The 21,633-nt window shown below is 31.4% G+C and overlaps 3 protein-coding genes across 5 annotated transcripts; 2 read left to right on the top strand and 1 right to left on the bottom strand.

The window, feature by feature from the left end:
• The first annotated feature begins 29 nt into the window (after positions 1 to 29).
• On the top strand, positions 30 to 3,825 carry LOC139526241 (uncharacterized). The gene is made up of 3 exons (XM_071321371.1): positions 30 to 1,629; positions 2,134 to 2,358; positions 3,815 to 3,825. The coding sequence occupies exons 1-3, from the start codon at positions 30 to 32 to the stop codon at positions 3,823 to 3,825; spliced, it is 1,836 nt and encodes a 611-aa protein (XP_071177472.1).
• LOC139526240 (neuronal acetylcholine receptor subunit alpha-9-I-like) lies at positions 3,825 to 4,985 on the top strand. Its single transcript, XM_071321370.1, has one exon. It carries the CDS (start codon positions 3,825 to 3,827, stop codon positions 4,983 to 4,985), a length of 1,161 nt encoding a protein of 386 aa, XP_071177471.1.
• Positions 4,986 to 9,136: 4,151 nt separating this feature from the next.
• On the bottom strand, positions 9,137 to 21,625 carry LOC139527271 (corrinoid adenosyltransferase MMAB-like). Of its 3 annotated transcripts, none has more exons than XM_071322616.1 (10): positions 21,493 to 21,625; positions 16,636 to 17,181; positions 15,074 to 15,132; positions 14,367 to 14,460; positions 13,793 to 13,850; positions 12,780 to 12,852; positions 11,897 to 11,994; positions 10,740 to 10,804; positions 10,291 to 10,350; positions 9,137 to 9,330 (listed from the first exon to the last, which is right to left on the bottom strand). In XM_071322616.1, exons 2-10 carry the CDS (start codon positions 17,127 to 17,129, stop codon positions 9,234 to 9,236), a joined length of 1,098 nt encoding a protein of 365 aa, XP_071178717.1. In that variant the 5' UTR covers positions 17,130 to 17,181; positions 21,493 to 21,625; the 3' UTR covers positions 9,137 to 9,233. The 3 variants fall into 3 exon arrangements, with proteins under 3 accessions (XP_071178717.1, XP_071178718.1, XP_071178719.1); XM_071322617.1 differs by lacking the exon at positions 21,493 to 21,625 and adding an exon at positions 17,562 to 17,631; XM_071322618.1 differs by lacking the exon at positions 16,636 to 17,181 and having other exon boundaries at positions 21,493 to 21,619.
• Positions 21,626 to 21,633: the final 8 nt, after the last annotated feature.

Raw genomic sequence — 21,633 nt, 5'->3', positions numbered from 1 at the left:
TGTTACTTGTTCTTCAATTACTTCTTATTATGGGCGGAATAGAAACTAATCCTGGCCCTCATCCGCTATCTGATGATAATGACGATCATAATATTAGCTTCGAAAGTGTATCAGAGAGTAACAGTATACGTGAAATGTTTTCAACTTCAATTTCCTTTTTACATTTAAATGTGCAAAGCTTACTTCCAAAACTTGATCTGATTCTTGCTGAGTACGAAGATTTTGATATACTGTCATTTACTGAAACTTGGTTGAACGGTAATAACTCGTCAGACTCAGTTGAACTTTTAAACTACCAGAAACCATTCAGGAAAGATAGGGGTCCCATGAAAAGTGGGGGAGGGGTAATAGTATATGTTAAAGAAAATATTCATTCGAAGAGACGTGATGATTTGGAAGTGCCCGGTGTTGAGGTTATATGGATTCAGCTAAAAATAAATAACAAAAATGTATTGTACGGAACCTTCTACGTGCCACCTAAAAGTAATAATGAAATATGGACAAAAATTGAAAGTTCAATTGAGTCTGCCGTAAATGATGTAAAATGTGACCGAATTGTTGTAACGGGAGATTTTAACGATAACTTGCTAAATGGGGCTAATTCCAAAATACATAATATTTGTACAAATTACAGTCTAGAACAACTTATTGAAGATCCAACTCATTTTACGGAACAATCGTCTTCGCTAATTGACATAATCATAACTGATAATTCCGATTTTGTACCGTATTGTGGAGTAGGGCCACCACTTTTAGACCAAATAAGATATCACTGTCCAGTTATGGGGTTTATTAATGCACAAAAACCTGCTTGTTTGTCTTTTAAAAGAAAAATATGGTTATATAAGCAAGGTGATTTTGATGAATATAGACGCATATTGACCAAAACCAACTGGGATAGAATATTTGCTCTAAATGATGTTGATAAAATTAATTCAGAAATTTCAAATCGTATCCTTGATGCAGCTGAAATTTCCATACCCAATAGAATCGTAACTATTCGTAAATCTGACCCTGCTTGGTTAAATAACGATTTAAGAAAACTCATAAGAAAGAAAAACCGTTTACACTCGAAAGCTAAGCGGTTTAACCGACCCGCCGATTGGAATAAATTTAGACAAAATAGAAATAAAGTGACCACTTCAATAAGACAAGCTCGCGAACAATATCAAAATAATCTTATACAAAAATTGTCAAATAGTAACCTATCGGCAAGAACTTGGTGGAAAACTTGTAACCAAATTTCTGGTATCAAACCTACTCACTCGGGTATTCCTCCCCTGCTTAAGAATGATAACTTGATTTTTAATGATATCGATAAAGCGAATGAATTTAATAACTTTTTTGCCATGCAGACAAACATAGATGATACCGAAGCTGTTATTCCTGACTTAACCGTTCCAGACTATACACTAAGTGACATTACACTTAAAGATAGTGAGGTCGAAGATGTTTTAAAGATTTTAAATCCAAATAAGGCCTCAGGTCCAGACTTGATAAGTCCAATTTTATTAAAAGAGGCTGTATCACAGCTAAAATTTCCACTTTGTAAACTATTTAATTTATCTTTATCTAATGCTATATTTCCGGCAGATTGGAAAAAAGCAAATGTAACTCCTGTTTTTAAGAGTAATAATTGTAATGAAGTAAAAAATTACAGACCAATCTCGCTGTTAAGTATTTTATCAAAGTGCATGGAGCGATGTGTCTATAAACATGTACACAACTTTCTTATTGAAAATAGGATAATCACCCCTAATCAATCGGGTTTTACAAAAGGCGATTCTGCCATAAATCAACTTATAGATATTTCTAACTACTTTGGTAGAGCTTTAGATAACGGAAAAGAGATTAGGGTGGTTTTTTGTGACATCAGCAAAGCTTTTGATCGGGTTTGGCATAAAGGGCTATTATCAAAACTAAAACAATATGGAATTTCTGGAAATTTACTTAATTGGTTTTGTGATTATCTATCTGAGAGGAGTCAACGGGTGGTCTTAAATGGAAGCAATTCAACATGGAGACAGATAAATGCAGGTGTCCCACAGGGCTCAATTTTAGGTCCGCTACTTTTTCTTATCTTTATTAATGATATAGTATCTGATATTAAAGCTACTATCAAATTATTTGCAGACGACACTAGTATTTATTTGACAGTAGACACCCCTGAAAATACTGCTGAAATTCTTAATGGAGATCTGAAAAAAATTCATATGTGGTCCTCTAAGTGGCTTGTAAACTTTAACTCACAAAAAACAGAAACCATGATTATTTCAAGAAAATCAATAAAACCTAGTCATCCGATCTTAAAAATGAATGACACTGATCTTCAAGAAGTTTCTACTCATAAACATTTAGGTATTATTTTTTCAAATAATGGATTATGGAATATTCACATTGAATATATAGTTAAACGTGCATACAATAGAATAAATATCCTTAGGAAGATGCGTTTTGTACTGAATAGGTTCACTTTAGAAAAAATGTATTTTTCATACATTCGACCAATATTAGAGTACGGGGATGTCATTTGGGATAATCAAACACAATACTTGATAAATAAAGTGGAAAATGTTCAAATTGAAGCTATGAGAATTGTAACAGGTGGGAATAAATTAACTTCGATACAGATGCTTTATAAGGAAACGGGTTGGGAAACACTTTCAGAAAGAAGGGAAAAACACAAGCTCACTATGTTTTATAAAATGGTGAATAAGGAAACTCCATATTATTTACAAAACTTGGTACCAAATCAAATAGTTAATTTACATAACCATTTCACTCGTCAGACTCAAAATACTTCGGAAATTCGTACAAGAACCAATCTTTACTCCGATTATTTCCTTCCTTCGTCTATTAAATTGTGGAATAAGTTACCAGACCAAACGAGAAATTCTACGTCTTTAAGCATTTTTAAAAGTCGTATAAAAAACCCAAATAATAAATGCCCAAATTTTTACTACACTGGAACAAGAATGGGTCAAGTATTACATGCCAGATTAAGGATGAATAGTAGTTCTCTAAATGAACATTTGTTCAAGCGAAATCTAGTAGATTCTTCAAACTGCTCGTGTGGTTTGATCGAGTCTACAGCTCATTTCTTATTGCATTGTAAAAAATATGACGAATTGCGTAATGACATTATTTTCTCAATTAATTATCCAGTCACACTAAACACGAATTTACTTTTATTTGGGTCACAAGCTCTAAATTTAGACCAAAATAAAGATATTTTTGGAAAAGTACAAAAATTCCTACTAAAGTGCAAGAGATTTACAAGTTAAATTGTTATTCACTATTCTCACTAAGTTGCATTTCATCTAAACATGTGTGTAGTATTTCGGTGTAGTTTTCTTTTTCTTTTTTTTACTTTTTTTTCTTCTTTTGTTGTATTTATTTTCATTATTTTAAAATGATTTTTTTTTCTCCTTTCTTTTTTGTTATATAGTTACTTAGTTTATACTTGTTCCATATCATAGTAACATTGCATGCTATATTTATGTAATAGTTAACTGGAGTTGGTATTTCAAGGAAACGGATTAATATAAGCTATATATTGCTTGTTTCCGAATCCTATTATTATTGTGTATTTTGTATGATGATATATTTGTATTGATGATGAATAAATATGTTTAAACTAAGAGTGAACATCAATTGATATAAAACGCCCACGAGGTTTTTGCAATAGTTTAATAACGTTGTTGCTGTAAAAGAAATTCCGATATATAGTCCAATCTAAACCGCATTCCGGGATATTCAACACTTTCTTAAGGGTGGAATTTTATTTTTTAAGAAAGATGTTGGTTTTCTGTAGATTTATCTTAATGTCCGCACTTGTAAACATTTGTTGTGGAATGAATTATCAGTTTGCAAGAAAGCTTTACAACTCAGTCCTGGCTAACTACACAAAGCATGTAAAACCAAGAGAACTAAGTGCTGAAACAGTTAATGTGTACATCAAATTTCATATTAACTCAGTCATAGACTTTAATGAAAAAAGTGGAGTTTTTACATTTTTGGGAAAATTTACATTAAAATGGTGGGATGAAATAATAGCATGGAAACCTACCGAGCATGGAAATCTGGACTTCTTACAACTGTCTATTCATGATGCCTGGGTTCCGAAAGTTGTGATTGGCAACACCATTGGTTATCATTCCTTGTATAAATTTGATAATTACTTCGACAGTAAAATGATTTATGTAACATATCTCTATAACGGATCAGCAACTATAACAAGTTCAGGTGTTTGGGAAACAATCTGTAATGTTGATATATCAAAGTTTCCATTCGATGAACACGAATGTTCAGTTCAGTTAGATTCGATGCACCCTGCTATCGACGTCAAACTGGTAACGAATAGAGATGGCGCGCACATCAATTATACCACAATGCATTCTGAATTCACAATTCACGAGTCTACAGTACAAACTGGTCCACTCCATGCCGACGTAACATGGTCACAGTTAAGATACCAGATCAAACTCGCACGTAGACCCCTTTTTATGATGATGAATTTAGTAGTTCCGGTTTATGTCATAAGTGTAGCGAACTTGTTAGTGTTTCTACTGCCGCTTGATTCCTCTGACAGAATGGCATACTCCGTAACGATGCTGCTGACCTTCACCGTATTCATGACAATGGTGGAAGACAAACTTCCGGCAACGGATCCGTTATCAAATTTCAACATGTTTTTGATATTGCAGCTTGTGTTTAGTACCATGATAACACTGTGTGTCTTGCTTATTCACTTATTTTACAATAAAGACGCAGCAAAGCCAGCCCCGAGATGGCTAAAATGTTTAACATCATATACATGCAAGAAGGGAAGTCAAGTCGGGCCTATTGAAAAAGACGGACACTTCGAAAGCACTGCACAATGGAAAGTTTTTGCTACATTTCTTAATAGATTAATTATGATCATACTGGCGGCAACTATTCTCACAGAACTCATGTTCTTCTATTGTCTTACTGGGATGAAATGAAAATACTGTAAAACTGTATTAAGACAAAATATGATCAATGCAATTCTAAATTGATCAAACATACAAATGTCAATATCAATTTTTATATTTGTTATATTATAGTTCGTTTCTGTGTGTCGTACATTTTAATATTATGTATCTGTTGTGTCGTAGTTCTCTTATATTTGACGCGTTTCCCTCAGTTTTAGTTTGTAACTCGGATTTGTGTTTTTTTTTCTCTATCGATTTATAAATTTCGAGCAGCGGTATACTACTGTTGCCTTTACAAATGCTTTATTTATAGAAAGTTACATTCATCAGATCATGTGCACGTTTTCTAACTATTATTTTATCAACTATGATAAATTACAAATCCAATGTTAATGTCAGATTCAGATGACCCAAATATACAAATAGGCTTCAAACAGAAGTTTAAAAGTTTTTCATATCATGATTCTTAATTCAGATTTAACATTGAAACTGTTCAAACGAACAAATATATTTTCTTATAAATCAGTTGCCAAATAATAAATATGCAGTATTTCAGTAGTACAAAAATTGGTATTTTTTTTTATACTTTTTGTAATCATGTTGTATGCTTAAGGTTTATGACAACTTCTGGAGTCATTAAAGTACATTTTTTGCTTATCATCTTCTGCAGGCACGAAAAAAGTGCACGGCAAAATCCAGTTAAGTTATGAATTTTCTAGATCATACAATACATTTGAATTCTATTTATCTAGGGCATGCTATGCCTTAAAACTTTTCCAGATGCACGAATTTGTCTGTACTCTGTAAATTTTGAGTCGAAAAAACAGCCATTTTTAGCAAAGGGTCCACATGAACCTTAATGGATGAACTCTTTTTTGTTTGTTTTTTTAACTCCATTAATATAATAGTGTAATTCACATACAATAAGATATCACAGACAGTTTTGGTGGGGTTTGTGTTGTTCAGTCTTGGGTTTTCTATGTGTTTTTTTGTTTACTGTTGTGTGTCTTCTGGTCTTTTCCTTTTTTAGCCATGGAATTTTCAGCTGGTTTTTTCGATTTATTAGTTTGAATTGCTATTTGATATATTTCGCCTCTCTTCATGTGTCATATTGCGGTTATGTTTGTTTCATTTGTTTTACCTTGATTTTATGCATTTAACTTTAAAACATACGATAATAATTTCTAAATAATTACATTAGATGTATGTTTCATTATAATACGTTATTCTGATTGGCCAACTGCACATCTCGTGCTATTCCTGAAACAATTGTATTAGACAATAACATTTATCATTCATGATGACACGAGGTCCCGCAATAAAGTGCACAGGTAAATTAAATGAAAACTTGATAAAAATCGTGTTTTCATGATTCTAGCTAAAAAAAATGTAATTATAAGTATTGAATGCTTCTTTTTGTAACTTTATAGGGTTGTAAAAGCGTTGACCGTGCGCACATTTTTAGTATGAAGCGCTTCCGCCCTTCATACAAAATGTACTTCGGTCAACGCTTTTACACCCCAATAAATTTACAAAAAGCAGCATTCAATTCTTAAAAAAAATGTATTTTCCATATATTTAACAATATAATTGCACCTCGTTATAAATATTTATACTGGAGTATTTTATGTTTTTGTACATAAATACAAATTCGTTATATATTAATGTTTTTTTTATTCCAACTAGATGCTCCGCAGGGCGAAGCTTTATACGACCGCAGAGGTTGAAGCAGGAACAGTTGGGGCAAGTATGGACACAACATTCAAGCTTGATACAGCTCTGAATTTGGATTGTGATTAAATAAATGACACAAGATAGGTTTCTGACACAGAATGAATGTGGTCTAAGAACTTAAACTTAAAAATTTTAAATTGAACATTTACCTATTATGGTCCAATATCCAAAATCTAAATACATGGTTAAATTCAGCATATCAAAGAACCCCAAGAATTCAATTTTTTATGAAATCTAATAATGTTCAATTTTTGACCCTTTAGACCTCAATGTGGACCAATTTGATATCTGGGCCCAAATATTAAAAATCTAAATACATGGTTAAATTCCGCATATTGAAGAACCTCAACTGATATTCAATTTTTGTTGAAATCAAACAAAGTTTAATCTTAGACCCCGATTTGGACCAACTTGAAAACTGGGCCCATAGTCAAAAATCTTAGTACATCTTTAGATTCAGCAATTCAAAGAACCCCTTCAATTCAATTTTTGTTAAAATCAAACTAAGTTTAGTTTGGGACCCTTTGGACCTTAACGTAGACCAATTTCAAAACGGGACCAAAAATTAAGAATCTAAATGCATGGTTAGATTTGGCATATCAAAGAATCCAAATAATTCAATTTTTAATGAAATCAAACAAAGTTTAATTTTGGACCCTTTTGGCCCCTAGTTCCTAAACTGTTAGGACAAAAACTCCCAAAATCAATCCCAACCTTCCTTTTTGTTGTCATAAACCTTGTGTTTAAATTTCATAGATTTCTTTTCACTTATACTAAAGTTATAGTGCGAAAACCAAATGTCTTCAGACGACGACGATGCCAACGTTATACCAATATACGACCAAATTTTTTTAAATTTTTGCGGTCATATAAAAAGCTTTATTAAAAAAGGGTGTTTGTGGGAAATATGTCATTAAGATAGCAACCATACAAGGAAAAACATAAAACGATATATATCTATATCAATGTTTTGGCCTTACCTGTAAGAAACATATTTCGGATGGAAAAGCACTTTCTACATTTTACGATGATGTTGTTTAACTAATCCGAAACATTATATATGATCCGAATGAACTTAATTCTTAAAAGAAAAATAACTCAAATACCGAACTCTGAAGTCCCAAATGAAATGCCAAAACCAATAGCTCAAACACACTTAACGAATAGAAAACAACTGACATATTCTTGACTTGGTGCAGGCATTTCGAAAGAGGAAAATGGTGGATTGAACCAATTTTATGACAAGAAGGTGGCCAATTCACATATAAGGCACAAAATGTGCACCAAAATTCAGTTACCTTGTTTTGTAACCCCCATTGAGATAATGGTTACATTGGTTACATTGGTTACACTCATACAAATTATCATCAATCATCATATTCAGACTTCTCAAATCCTGGTACACATTTGTAACCTTCATTGACCTAATGGTTACATTGGTTACACTGGTTACACACATGCACAGGTTAAATAAGGGGGGAATTTTGATTGGTTAACTTTCAGTGATGATTATTTTCTTATATGCAATGAAATATTATGTGAAATTTTTTCTATAGTACTGGACAGGATAAAACTTTACTCATGCCAAGTATTTCTTTATTTGAAGCAAAAATAAATTTTACACAATTTTTTGAAAAGTGAAAATTTAACAAAGACTAATAGGGGAAAATCAATGGTGGTATTATTTCTAGAACAGTGATATGTTTAACCATATAAGGATTGCAGAAGAAATTTTGGTTTAAAAAAAACAGTTTCCAATCTTAAAATGTCCAAAAGAGTGTTAAAAGTTTATCTATTAGTAACATTTGATATTCAAGCCATCATAAAATGCATAAAGAATATTTTAAACTAATCATTCAAATAGCACATATAGATGTCTAAAATTACCCATTCTGAAACGTTTCTGTAGCCATACCTAACTGATTTATGTTGATGCTTAAATATTTAAAATACTTAATTGTGTTTTTATTTTCTATAACCAAATCAATGCACCTGGAAAGATATGCATTTTATTTATTCTAAACAATTTCAAAATGAGGAAAATTAAATTTATTTTTAGAATTGATTCTTTTATCTATTGGAAATATATTTTACCTCTTCGCAAATTAGAACCAAATTTGAGAAATGATTCTTGTTATTCTTCTGGTCAATAACCATGCAAAAAAAATTAAAGAATTAGTGACAATGCAAGAAACTTATCTTATATCTAGAAAACGGCTGTAAATGGAGACAATCAGACAAGTCTAAAATGCTCAGAACGTCATGATACCTGGCTTTTCATTTTCATCAAAAGTATCAGTCATTTACTACAGGGTTGGTTGTCATTTATTTGTTTATTTATAAGTTTTGGTAAACTTTTGATGTTTATTACTTTTTTGTTGAAATTAAAAATCCAAAACAAATTGTCTTATAAAGTTCACAATTATGAGCCATGAGGAAAAAAAATGTTTTAAAAAACAATAAATATACTTTATTTACAAACAATTACATGACTAATTTAACATTATCATATATATCGTCAGATGACATTAAAGCGAATTATGTCTATTTTTCATCTGCATGTATTCTTCTGTAAATAATTTCTTCTCTTCCTTCCTTCATAGCAGCATATCTGGCTGTTGTAAATAAAAAGTCACTTAACCTGAAAGGTGAACAGTCATTTATAACAGAAATACTATTATTGAGACATAAAATATCACACAGATAATCATGATAATTCGGGGAGTCAATGTGTTAATAAAATAAACTCCAGCAAAAAAATATTTCAATAAATAAATTCAGTATTCATGCATGCCTTTCAAAATTAAAGCAAAATCAAGATTTGATAAAGGCATTCTTACTTTAGAAAATCAATCTTCCATTATAATGTAAAACATTCAAAGATTCATAAATTGAGAAATGATATGAAATCGCTAAATCAAGATTTTTATCAAAAAAGACACTGCAGATTTAGACTTAGAAGCTGATTTAGAGGTGGGCAACCACCCCCTCCCCTTTTTCTGGAAAAGATTTGTTTGATTATATAAGGAATAATTGAAGCAGGACCCAAGCCCTGTCAAGCCAGTCAGTTGGTCCCCTCTTATAAAAATTTCTGAATCAGCCTTTGGAAATGCTCAATGCTCTTCAACTTTGTACTTGTTTGGCTTTATAAATATTTTGATATGAGTGTCACTGATGAGTCTTATGAAGATGAAACGCGCGTCTGGTGTACTAAATTATAATCCTGGTACCTTTGATAACTATTTGGAACTGACTGGTTGGAATCCTAATAAACAAAATGATAACAGCTGATTTATGTTACAGGAATCATCTAACAGAAGAATAATGGACCCTTAGAGGGAAAAATTATGCATATCGGTATATAGATCTTTTAATAGAAAATGACTTCTCTTGTTTCCGGAAAGTGTGGTTCCTTTTTTATTCTGTCCATTTTTCATCAACTTAAATTGAATGTGTCTTTTTTTTATACTTTTTGTTTTATGTTCATGTGTTGCTATTTTGGTTTGACAAACTGTTCATATTACATGTATTATCTCTGCATTGTTGTTTAAAACACTTAAAGCCACATTCTTATATACCAGCTTAGGAAATCAATTAATACCTGTTTAAATACTTTAAGGGTTCAGGACCAATTTCTTCAGCTCTAATTAATGGTGTCAAGCTGCAAAAAAAAGACCCACTAAGCATAAACATTTATCATTATCCCATATTTGACCTTTCAAAATTCATAATAATAAATAAACGCAATAATTCGAATAAATTTACAGTATCTGAAACATAGAAAACACTGACAGTATTACCCTGAAAAATTACCAGATATTTTGTCATAACTCTTTTGACTTTTGGTTTCAATATTTAACTTAAAACAAAACATACAGAAAAAATATTCAAAGCAAATCTCCCTTCCAAAGTTTATAATTTATTTTCTATTTCTAAAAGATGGAGTTGATGAAAAAAAAAATTAAACTTTTCAAGACTAAACAAGCATATTAACTTTGCTCATTGTGACCTATAGGTGTGAATTTCTAAGTTATTAAGTGAGAAATTTACCTTCTTTCAGCTCGCCTACAGATAGATCTTGCTAGGTGCATATGTGTGGCTGACTTTCCTCCTGACTACAATCATAATAATATCAGAATGTACAAAAAAAAATCAAAAACAAATACAGTTCCAAGAAAGATAACTCAATTATCCTTTTTCCCTAGTACTGAAAGATTTACTCAAGATCTTACTTTTTGACATATAGTTTTCTGAGATCTTTCAAGCTACAAAAAATGTCTATTGTAATGCTAAGAGATTTCAGTGGTGGATGGCTGTGCATTATTCTTGTTTAAGGCCATATTTCTCTATTCTTAGTTTGTTTTCCAATTATTCTCTATTCTTTAATTGTATTCCAAGAGAATCCTGAATTTATATGTTTAAAGTATCACTAATGTCCTGTAGGCTTGTGTGCAGACATTGGTAAAACCATGAAATTAATCACCATGTATCATCGGTACAGTGGATATAGGAACTAATAACCAAGCGGTCATGATCAATTTTTCTTCTGACACGGTATGAAAATCTTTGTTTTGTTTACACAATATCAATGTTTACTACAATGTAAAGATAATTGTTGTTTTAAGAAATGATTTGGTTGTAGGTTGATGATTAGAGAAGTCTGAATTTTTTCCTAAATCAAGAACGCTTACTTAAAACATGTGCAAATACTTGTCAAAGAAGTTGATGCTTGTCTCATCCCATATGATTCTTTATTCATTGCAACTCTTTTTTCTGATAGAAGGCCACTGTGTGTGCGTAATATGTATAGCTGTTTCAATAATTGGCATTGAAATCTTTCATACATATATGTTATTTATCGATATTTTATTTCTCAAAAGAAGCCTTGTATACGCTGTATAGCTGATCACATAAATCCTTCTGAATGGTAAATAGTTAAATGTGTGTACGGAATATAGCTTTTCCCACTTCGAAAAACCTATACAGCTATATCCGCTGTACCAATGATACATGGTGTCAATTATTAACAAAAAATCGAGTCTTTCTGAAAATACGAAAATTGGTACCCACAAAAATAAATAAATTCATGATAATTAGGTTTTTGAATTGTTGTCTTACATCTGTGTTCCCATATTTTTAAATTCTTATTATATAAAGTTAAGATAAGCATAGTAATAGTATAAAGTTTAACAGAAGTAAAAACTTACTGGCAAGATAAAATTAGTAAGAGGAGGTAACTCTGCAGTGTATTCATCAATCCAATTTTCTAAATCTGCCACATATTTATCACTAAAGGTGGTCTTTCCTGGAAAAAATAACCAATATTAATTATTGCTAACACAACTACAGAATTAAGCTTGTAATTTATATAAATCATTTTAACTGTTGTGAATATTTATTTCATAAATGCCAGTCAAGAAGTTACTGACACTGGTAGCATGTGGTCACACTAAGCCAAATTTTATGTATGCAACTGTGGATTCATTTATTTCCTGGATTTAGTAAACATTGTATTTTCATTGATAATTTCCTGGTTTTGCCAAAGTCCGCATACAAGCCTATAGAACACTTGTAAACCGTTGAACATTTGAATTTGTGGTTCTCCTTCACCAGGGAAATCCACCAAAATTGATATTCCATGAATAATAATGAATCCACAGAATGTTATAATCTGCATTTGACCTTACCTAGACACGTTTTTATCATACTTAAGGGGGTAGACCTGGTATATGGGAGACAACTTTTACAAATGTATTTAAAGTCATTAGTGCGTTTTAACATAGCAGTAAATTAAACAGTGATCAAGCATTTATGTTGTTTACATCTGCTTTTTTTTTATATAAATTTAACAGGATTTTTCCCAATATTGCAAAAATTATAATTGCATTTTAGTCTAGAATGAAAAAATCGCAATAATTTCTGAATTTACAGTAATGTGAATTATATATAATCAAGTCAAGAGAGTCATTCAGAGCATAAATGTTGATATAATTGTTTACATTGTTTTATGAAATATTGTTGATAACATGAAACTGTCAATTCAAAAAGTTATGAGTTGTACAAGGTACATATCTTATTTACTTAACTTACTAAGATGGGCTTCTCTTGCAGATGAATAAGGTGTAGCTATACAGGACCCTAAATCTTGTAAGGCACATTGTACCTGTAAAATAAAACTCATATGAATACAGTTAAGTATAACAAAAACAAAATTAGGTCAAAGTTCAAATAATTAAAGTGACGCTTTACACAACCCCAACTACCTTGAGACACATTACGTCTGTCAAAATTTAGATCCTTACAAAACCCTAAGCCTTACTAGGTCCAAAAGATCTGTAAAAAGTTAGATAAAATTAATCATAAATTTAAGATATATCAGGCTGTTGTTTTTCTTCTTTGAATTGGTTTTTATTTGGCATGTCAGGGTCTTTAATAGCTTGCTATGCAGGAGGTTTTTTTTCTCATTGTTAAATAGATATAGGAAGATGTGGTGTTAGTGCCAATGAGACAACTCTCCATCCAAATAACAATTTAAAAAAAAGTAAACCATTATAGGTCAATGTATGGCCTTCAACATGGAGCCTTGGCTCACACCGAACAACAAGCTATAAAGGACCCCAAAATGACTAGTGTAAAACCATTCAAACAGGAAAACCAACGGTCTAAAAAGAGGAACGAGAAACATGTATAAATTACATAAACAAAGACAACTGTAAGGTGATCTATATTTGCCAACTTTTACATAATTTAAACTCTGGTTGATAGTTGTCTCAATCAAACCACATCTCCATTTCTTAAATCAAATACTATAGATTAATTGTTAAATAAACTAAAAGCATGAAAAATATGAGCCATCAACTTTTTATTACAGCTAGTTTTTTGGTGGGATTTGTGTTGCTTAGTCTTTAGTTCACTATAAGCTATGTTGTGGCTTGTGTACTATTATTTGTCTGCTTGTCTTTTTATTTTCTAGCCATGGCTTTGTCAGTTTATTTGCAATCTTCAAATGTCCATCTGTTTATTTCACCCCTCCTTAATAGTAGACATGGTATACATTTGCACGAAATACATTTTTTTTATGTGATGATAATTTCTGATAATACCTCATGTAACCTGTCTGTGACTGGTATACTGGATTCTGTACAATATTCTGCTGCAATCCTACAAACACATTTTCACATATTGGACATACTCTAACATGCTCATGCAATTTTGTCACTTAAGCGAAACTATAAACCACTGTCATATGAGTGGGATGTTTAGCTAGCTATAAAACAAGGTTATAGTTTCAACCAACAATATTTTCTATTTTTTTAGAGGGGAAAAAATCCAAAACAGGATTTATATGACAGTTTTTCCATATCAATCATCATTTGGTGTTACATATTACCTAATCATTAATCTGCATTTATTAATTATATGAGTAGCAATTTTCATTGATTAAGGGAAATTTGCATTTTCTTGGATATCTAATTTTGTTATTTTGGCCAAGTCTACATACATTCCTTTAGATAATTTTTATTTTTTTAAGTTTCAATTTGTTGTTCCCCTGTACCCACAAAATCAATGAATATTTATAAATAAACAGTATAAGTTTTTCTTCGGTTCTGAATTTACCTTAGATTTTTTTGTATTTTTGTAAAAACATTTTATACTATATTTTGTTTCTGTTCATACCCTATTGCTGATGACAATTCATCTGTAGTGCCCAAGGCACTGAATATCATATCATCTTTAGATCTCCTCTCACCAGTGTATAAAGCAGATGTTCCTGAAAAAAAAGAAAAAAGATTTAAATGTTAAAGACCAGGCCTTGCGGTCATAAAACTTTCGAGTCAGTTTTTTGTTCTCGTACTAAAAAATCAACCAATCAAAATGCTGGATTTCATGTTTCGAGCAAGATTTTTGTGCTCCAAGCACTGAGCAAAGTTTTATGACTTCAACCCCTGTAGCATACAATATATATAGCTGTGTCTATAGCGCATATAAATTTTTATTCACAATTACTTTTATTGATAAAAGGTTTTTTTCTTATTTATCATTCTAAACTATAAACTTTATGGTAAAAATTAAAATTATCTAAATGCTCCTAAAGGTGCAAGCCAGAGTCGACTGTGTAAGAGCTGTATAGTCAGTCAAGGTAATTAAAAACTTTCATCATATATAAAGTTGTAACAATAGATATATGAAGATGTGGTATGATGTACACTTAATTCACTGAAAAAAAGATCATTTGTAAAGGATTTTGAAATAGTAACAGCTGTGACCATTGTAGTTCATGAAATTCAATATTATCATGCATGGTTATATATAAATAATAATGAATTTTTTTAATAAATAAAGAATATAAAGCTGTTATATTATAGTGTACATAGTGTGCATACCTTTATCCCCAGTTTTTGTATAAATCTTTGGTATTTTTATCTTTGGTGCATCTGAGGAACTGAAAAAACGAAATTATATAATACACAATAGCATAGTTATGAGATTTGAAATCTTGCTGTATCACTATATATATGTGGTGTACATGTACCATTGTATTTTTATCTATGCATATGTACATGTATATATACACAATGTATGTAATAATATGGTTCATGTGGACCTTAGCCTATGGCTAAAATGGCTGTGTTTTACACCTCAAATTTGTACTCTGAGTACAGACAAACCTGGGCATTAGCAATAGTTTGAAGGCATAGCATGAGTCTGCTTGACCTACATGTAGGTTAATAAATTTAAAATGCATATCATTTATTATTAAAAACTAATTAAACATTATTTTGCTGTGCACTTTTATTTGGCCCTGCAGACATGGCAGATGATAAAATTAACAAACACTTAATATGGCCCACACAGTGACATTTATAGTGTCATTAGCCATTTGATCTCAGTGGGCGGTAACTATAGATTTTCATTTTAAGGATGCTGTATTCTAGAATAACATAGTGAAATTGTTACTTTTCTCTTTATATATTATATCAAATGAGAACTTTCATGAATTAAATAGATATTAAATATTTCACACCAAAAGATAAATGCTATTCAGCTGTAAAATATTTTATATAAAATGCATATATATAAATGCTGTGCACCATATACATATACATGTTATCACTTTGCACAAATTATTTATGCCAATATTTAAGACTTTTGGAGTTTTCAGTGATATTTTTGTTGCATCACAGCTTTTGTGTACTGTAAATTCAGAAATTATTGTGGGTTTTTATTATTGTAAATGTTAATAATGCAAATGGGTGAGAATCACAACAATAAGAAATCGCATTCTGATCATGACGATATCTCACAGTATAATAATTATATCGGTATGCAGTTTTTCCACAAATTGTAATACTGTAATTTCAGAAATTATCGCGAGATTTTTATTATTGCGAAAAATGCGACAGAGTTGTAAACACAATAATTTTACCTTTCATATTGAAATATTTTATATATGAATAAAACATGATTTTTCTAAAAATCATAAAAATTAAAATCACATTTAAGTCTTAAGGTGGTACCTAACACTACAGGGAGATAACTCTGTAAAATCACCTAAATGTTTTAATGACGTTGTGTTTTTAAGGGAATATTAAGCTTCTCAATGATCAAAATTAGTGTTTGTCAAACTGCTATATAACAAGTGTAATTTTTCTGATAAAATGGTTGTTTCAAATTTTTTGAAATTTTTATATTTTTGTCAAAGGGTCAAAGTAAATACTTTGTCAAAATTTTATGAAAATTAAACGAGCCAAATTGATTTTAGTGAAAGTGTTAGGTACCACCTTAAATGAGAAAACCCCAATATTAATAAATGCACGTAATAATTTCTGACATTACATATGTTACAGTAATTAATCTGGCATTTTTGTCCATTCTGCAAAAATCACAATAACTGATGCACACAATTATTTCTTAATTTACAGTATGAAGTTTTCATATTACTTACTTAAAACCACCAGAAGATAATGATATTTCGTCACTCTGAAGAAATGGACTAATCAAATCTATCCCATCGTCATTCCATTCTCTTTTGATAGTCACATGTTCAGGCATTATTTCCTGACAGTGACAAGCATGACAAGTCTTTGTGGTCTTTTTGTTTTCGTTTTGACATTGCAGACATGTTTTCACAAAATCGGTAACATCTTTAACAATACCTAACCAATAATAGCTGTCAGATATCTTGCTAATTGTCTTGTTTCTACCTAAATGACTAGGACCAGTTCCAACATGACATAATTTAATTATGCTGTCCTTTTTGTCTTTTGTAATCACTAGTCTTTCGTCAGGTGTATCTTTTATATAATAGAGTTGTCCATTTTTCACCATAAAATCTCTCACTCTGTTTCTTATCTTTCTTTTTTGATTCTCTGTTAAGCCAATACGATATTCTTGGAAATTTGTATAGTTGAATATGTCCTCGTACTCCGATTCCTCCATTACTGCAGTGATGTTACAATATGTCTACCTACTCATACATGTATCTCATAATCTGAAAACAACGCACTTCAAAAATGTAACTGTTTTTCACTTACCTTATTTTCTATTAATCAGGATAAAATTTCACGATAAATAAATTAGTGAAATTATATTTAGCTTGGTCTATGAACATGATGAAAAGGTATGTACTTAGTCTATATAATGTAAAGCAATGGGCTTGCTTATATTTTTTAATTTAAAATTTATTACAGGTTACAAGTGAAATGACGATTACAAATGGAAAGATGATTTTTAAAAACTTTATCATGGTTTTAACATGTTTTATCTTTTTGTCATTTAAGTTTACATCGTAAAACATTTGGTAAAATTGCGAATTGTGTTGCTGAAATACAGTATATGAAATTTCTTCTATTAAATCAAATTGTGATTGACCTATCTATTTGAATTAATGAATTAAACAATGATTTGTGACCCATGATCATCTATTAAGGGAATGAATAACCTGTAAAAACAGATTAGAACAGCAAAAGTGGCCTTGTATCCAAATTTGTTCTGAGTTTTGTGTTAATAAGTATAATTGTATATAACATATAAGTTTTATAAAATTTGTTTGATACAAAATTAATTTAGAGAACAGAAACTAAAAATTCAGCAATTTTTCCGTTTGTAAAGGGGCATAACTCTAGAAAATTTAGTGATACATGTAACTCAAAATTCAAACTTCTGTATTTTGTGGTAAGCATGCATTGTGCAAAAAAAAAAAATGTTGTGAACAAGTTTTTATGGCATTTGGCATTTGGTTGAGGCATGATCTGTATTTTAAGAAAATAAGCATTGTGTATATGAGTTTCATAGCAATTCCTTGAGGCAAACTACAGTTAGAAAACATAAACAAATAATTCAGCTTTTTTTTTTTTTTTATATAAGGCCAATTAAAATTAATTGCTAGATTTTCATCCCCGCCCGCCCCTCTGAAATCGTCCCGCCCCGATTTTTTTTATTTAATAAAAATACGATTTCCGGATTTTGTTCATGTCCGTTACCGGGAACCTTCGATAATTTCGTTTCATTCAAAACTTCCTGTTTCAAATTTCGTTTTTGTGTTTCTTCGAGTAATCTAACGAAAATGATTAAGTCGACATATGCTGCTGCTCTATGATGACAACATCGTCTATCGAGAATAGAGATTGATAACGAGAAGGGCATAAAATATTTGATATACAAGTAAAACGCCTTGTCCTTGATCGCAAATTGCGGTAGTCACATAAAGTGAATCGAAAACCGTGTTGTTGTTTTTTTTATTTATACAATGACTTTGTGTTAGGAAATTTGGACTGTGAATGATATATCCAAAGCCCAAGAATCGTAGAACAAATTGGTTCAAAAAACATGACTTGATTAAACAAATTGACACAAGCACGAACTTGTTTGATGTATGACCGTATATTGAGGAGAAAAAAAGTCGACAAACACGCATTTTAATTATAACAAGCCCTTGTCTGTTGTTTTTGTTGACAAACAGCAAACACCCTCTGTAACTGTCCCAATACCCTCAATTTAGTCATTAAACAACAACTACTTTTTGGTTAAATTCATGTTTTACATCATAATTACTTTCAACACTGAGTTTACATTTTATTCTGTACTCATAATACTTGTGTTGCATACAATTATACCAATACATTTTATTGATTTTATAGGGACTACAAACCATTGCTTAGAAAGCAAAAAAAATTTGGTGTAGGTATAACCCAACTGAAGAGAGCATTTCTCTTCTTTTTGATGTATATACTATACATAGGTTTCTAAAGCGGCAATTACATGTATAACAGTAGTTGCCAATCAGGGATTTTTATTTAAGAGTTTAAAAAATAGTGTAGAATTCCTTATACAGCATGTACATTATACAAGCTTGCTTTCCACTAGCATATACCCCGGGGTATGAAGAACTCGTGACGAGGGTTTCATAAGAAATAAAATTTAAAAAATAAAATCCTCCCACCCGCCCAATTTTTTTCAAAAATTTGGATGAAAATCTACTAATTAATTTTAGTTGGCCTAAAGAGGCATAACTCTAGAACGGTTAAAGTGACATCACCAAAATCAGGGGTTAAAAAATTTTGTTATAGCTCACTAGCCCAGGGCTAATTGGTATCAGGATTTTACTAGCCCTGATGGAAGAACTAGTAGCCCAACAAAACTGACCTGCTAACCCGAGTATGCCTTACAAATTCAGAGTTTGCTACAATTAAATGAATTCTATAAACTTAACAATTTTTATCCATTGTACAGTAGATTTTTGCAAATTGGATGCCCAAAACTTTTGTCAGCAAAAAACTATCCCATTATCAAATATATTCAATTAATCGACAATTGAATATTTATTTACTATTCTGTAATAATGAGTTGAACAAATCCCGAGATGGTACAAGTCTTGACCACTGCTATATATATACATGGTTATACATGTATAAAAAGATTGGAGTGATTTTTATCAGATACATCATCACGTTTGTGTAAAAGAATTATAAGCTGGTTATATGTAATGCTCATATTTGTTTTCAGTTTAAAAATTCTATTTATTAAAATAAATCAGATGACCTCAAATATTTATCTGGATACATGTAAATATCACCATTCATAGTTTGTGTCTTTTGTAATTGTTTTATAAACGAAGTACAATAATATCCATATTTACATTTATCATAGGTAAGCTAATTGTGGGCTATAAATAGATTACAAACTGAGCACAGTCTCATAACTGAAATTGTGTTTGTTATAAATTTCATTTCTTTAAAAATCGAATTCATTAAATCAGTGAAGATAATCATGATTGATAAAATATTATTGCATCAAGTTTAAGTTTTCTGAAGACTGTTAATGTTTAGGTCATGGTTCTGGAGGCTTCTTCACAGTTTGTAAACAAAACAAAATAGCGTCCATAACATGTGCACATGTTACAAATTTATATCTGACAAAAGTCAGGTTTCTGCTGTCAAAAGGGATTCACATTTATAGTGCAATAAATTATTCAAAAGGAGGTACAATCCGGTTACATTATATTTCTCTGGTTGCATAAGCAATGTACAACCCCCTGTACTGACAAATCGATATTGAAAGTACGGGATCCACCCCGAGTTATTTGTTCTATTCTAAAACTTGTACAAAATCAGTTCAAATTCTGGGAATCCGGGATGACGTAGTCGAATCTGATTGGCTAAGATAGAATAGTGATGAGGGGATATTCCACTTTCTATTTTGGAAACGCCAAGAATTTTTTGTTACTAGTCCGTCGGGCATATTGGGTTACAAGTTTTGGTTGCCCGAGGCCTAAATGCTGTAGTCCCGGGCGTCGGGCTAGTGGATTTTTTAACCCCTGCAAAATTCAAACTTGATCTGTGTTCTGTAGTAATAAGCATTGAGGGGGGATAGGACCTTTATCGGGACTCCTGGATCGCGTGTTTTTAAGCTCTGGATTTCAGAATTGACCCTTCCAGGATTGATCCTTTTGGGATCCGGGAATTGGTTTTTTAAAATTTTTTTAATGTTTTTTCGGGATGTTGGGATTGAAATTTATTTGAATTCAGGACCTCAGGATTTTGTATTTTTAAGCTTGGGATTTTGGGATCAGGAACCCTCCTAACCTCCCTCAGCATTGTGTATAACATTCATAACATTTGGTAAAGGCAAACTGAAGTTAGAGAACGAAAACCAACTTTAGGACATACTGATGGATGGAAGTAGAGAGGGGGGACGGTACAAGGGATTTATAGACAGACAAGGGTAAAACTTAATGGCCACTACCAGGGCCGTAACTACCTATGAGGCAGAGAAAAAAATCAAAATGCAAAAAAAATTCTAAGGTTTTCATAAGTATTCATTTAACTCATAAGTGCAATGAGTTGGCAGACCTATATTCGACAAGAATGCATCCTTTTTCATAAGTACAAGGACAGTCTAATACTAACTTAGTATAGCATGTAAGTGGGGCAATTTGTCAGACCTATTTTCAATGGGATTTAACGGTTAAACCCTGTTCATAAGTGGGGCCAGTTGGATAAAACAAGAGTTCTTCTTCTTCTTCTTCTTCCATATACAGTTCATACCAGTTGGGTTAATTTTTTAGACAGTAGGGCGAGTTGGTAAAAAAGAGGGCGATTTGTGATAGTTTTTGAACATAAAGGCGACTTGTTGAAAAAGAGGGGCGAGTTGTCATGGATTCATGAATGGCCGAAACGACATAAGGCCGAAACATCTCGAGAGCTTACATAAACACAGCCATTTTTCGCCAAAAAATCCACATGAACCTAAAACAAACCATTTGCATATCTATATCTGAGTACATATTTCTGGACATACTTACAATGATCTAGTAACAACAGTTTTTGTAACAGTAGATGTAAATCTTAACATTGAGGACACAAATTTTGACATTCTGTTTTGACTCTGTTTTACAGGAAATGCATTCAGCCAACAAAACTGTTGCTTCCCTCCCCTTGCTTTG

The sequence above is a fragment of the Mytilus edulis genome, chromosome 6 (assembly GCF_963676685.1).
Source record: "Mytilus edulis chromosome 6, xbMytEdul2.2, whole genome shotgun sequence".
Taxonomy (NCBI): Eukaryota; Metazoa; Mollusca; class Bivalvia; order Mytilida; family Mytilidae; genus Mytilus; species Mytilus edulis.
This window is presented reverse-complemented; position numbering and strand designations above follow the sequence as displayed.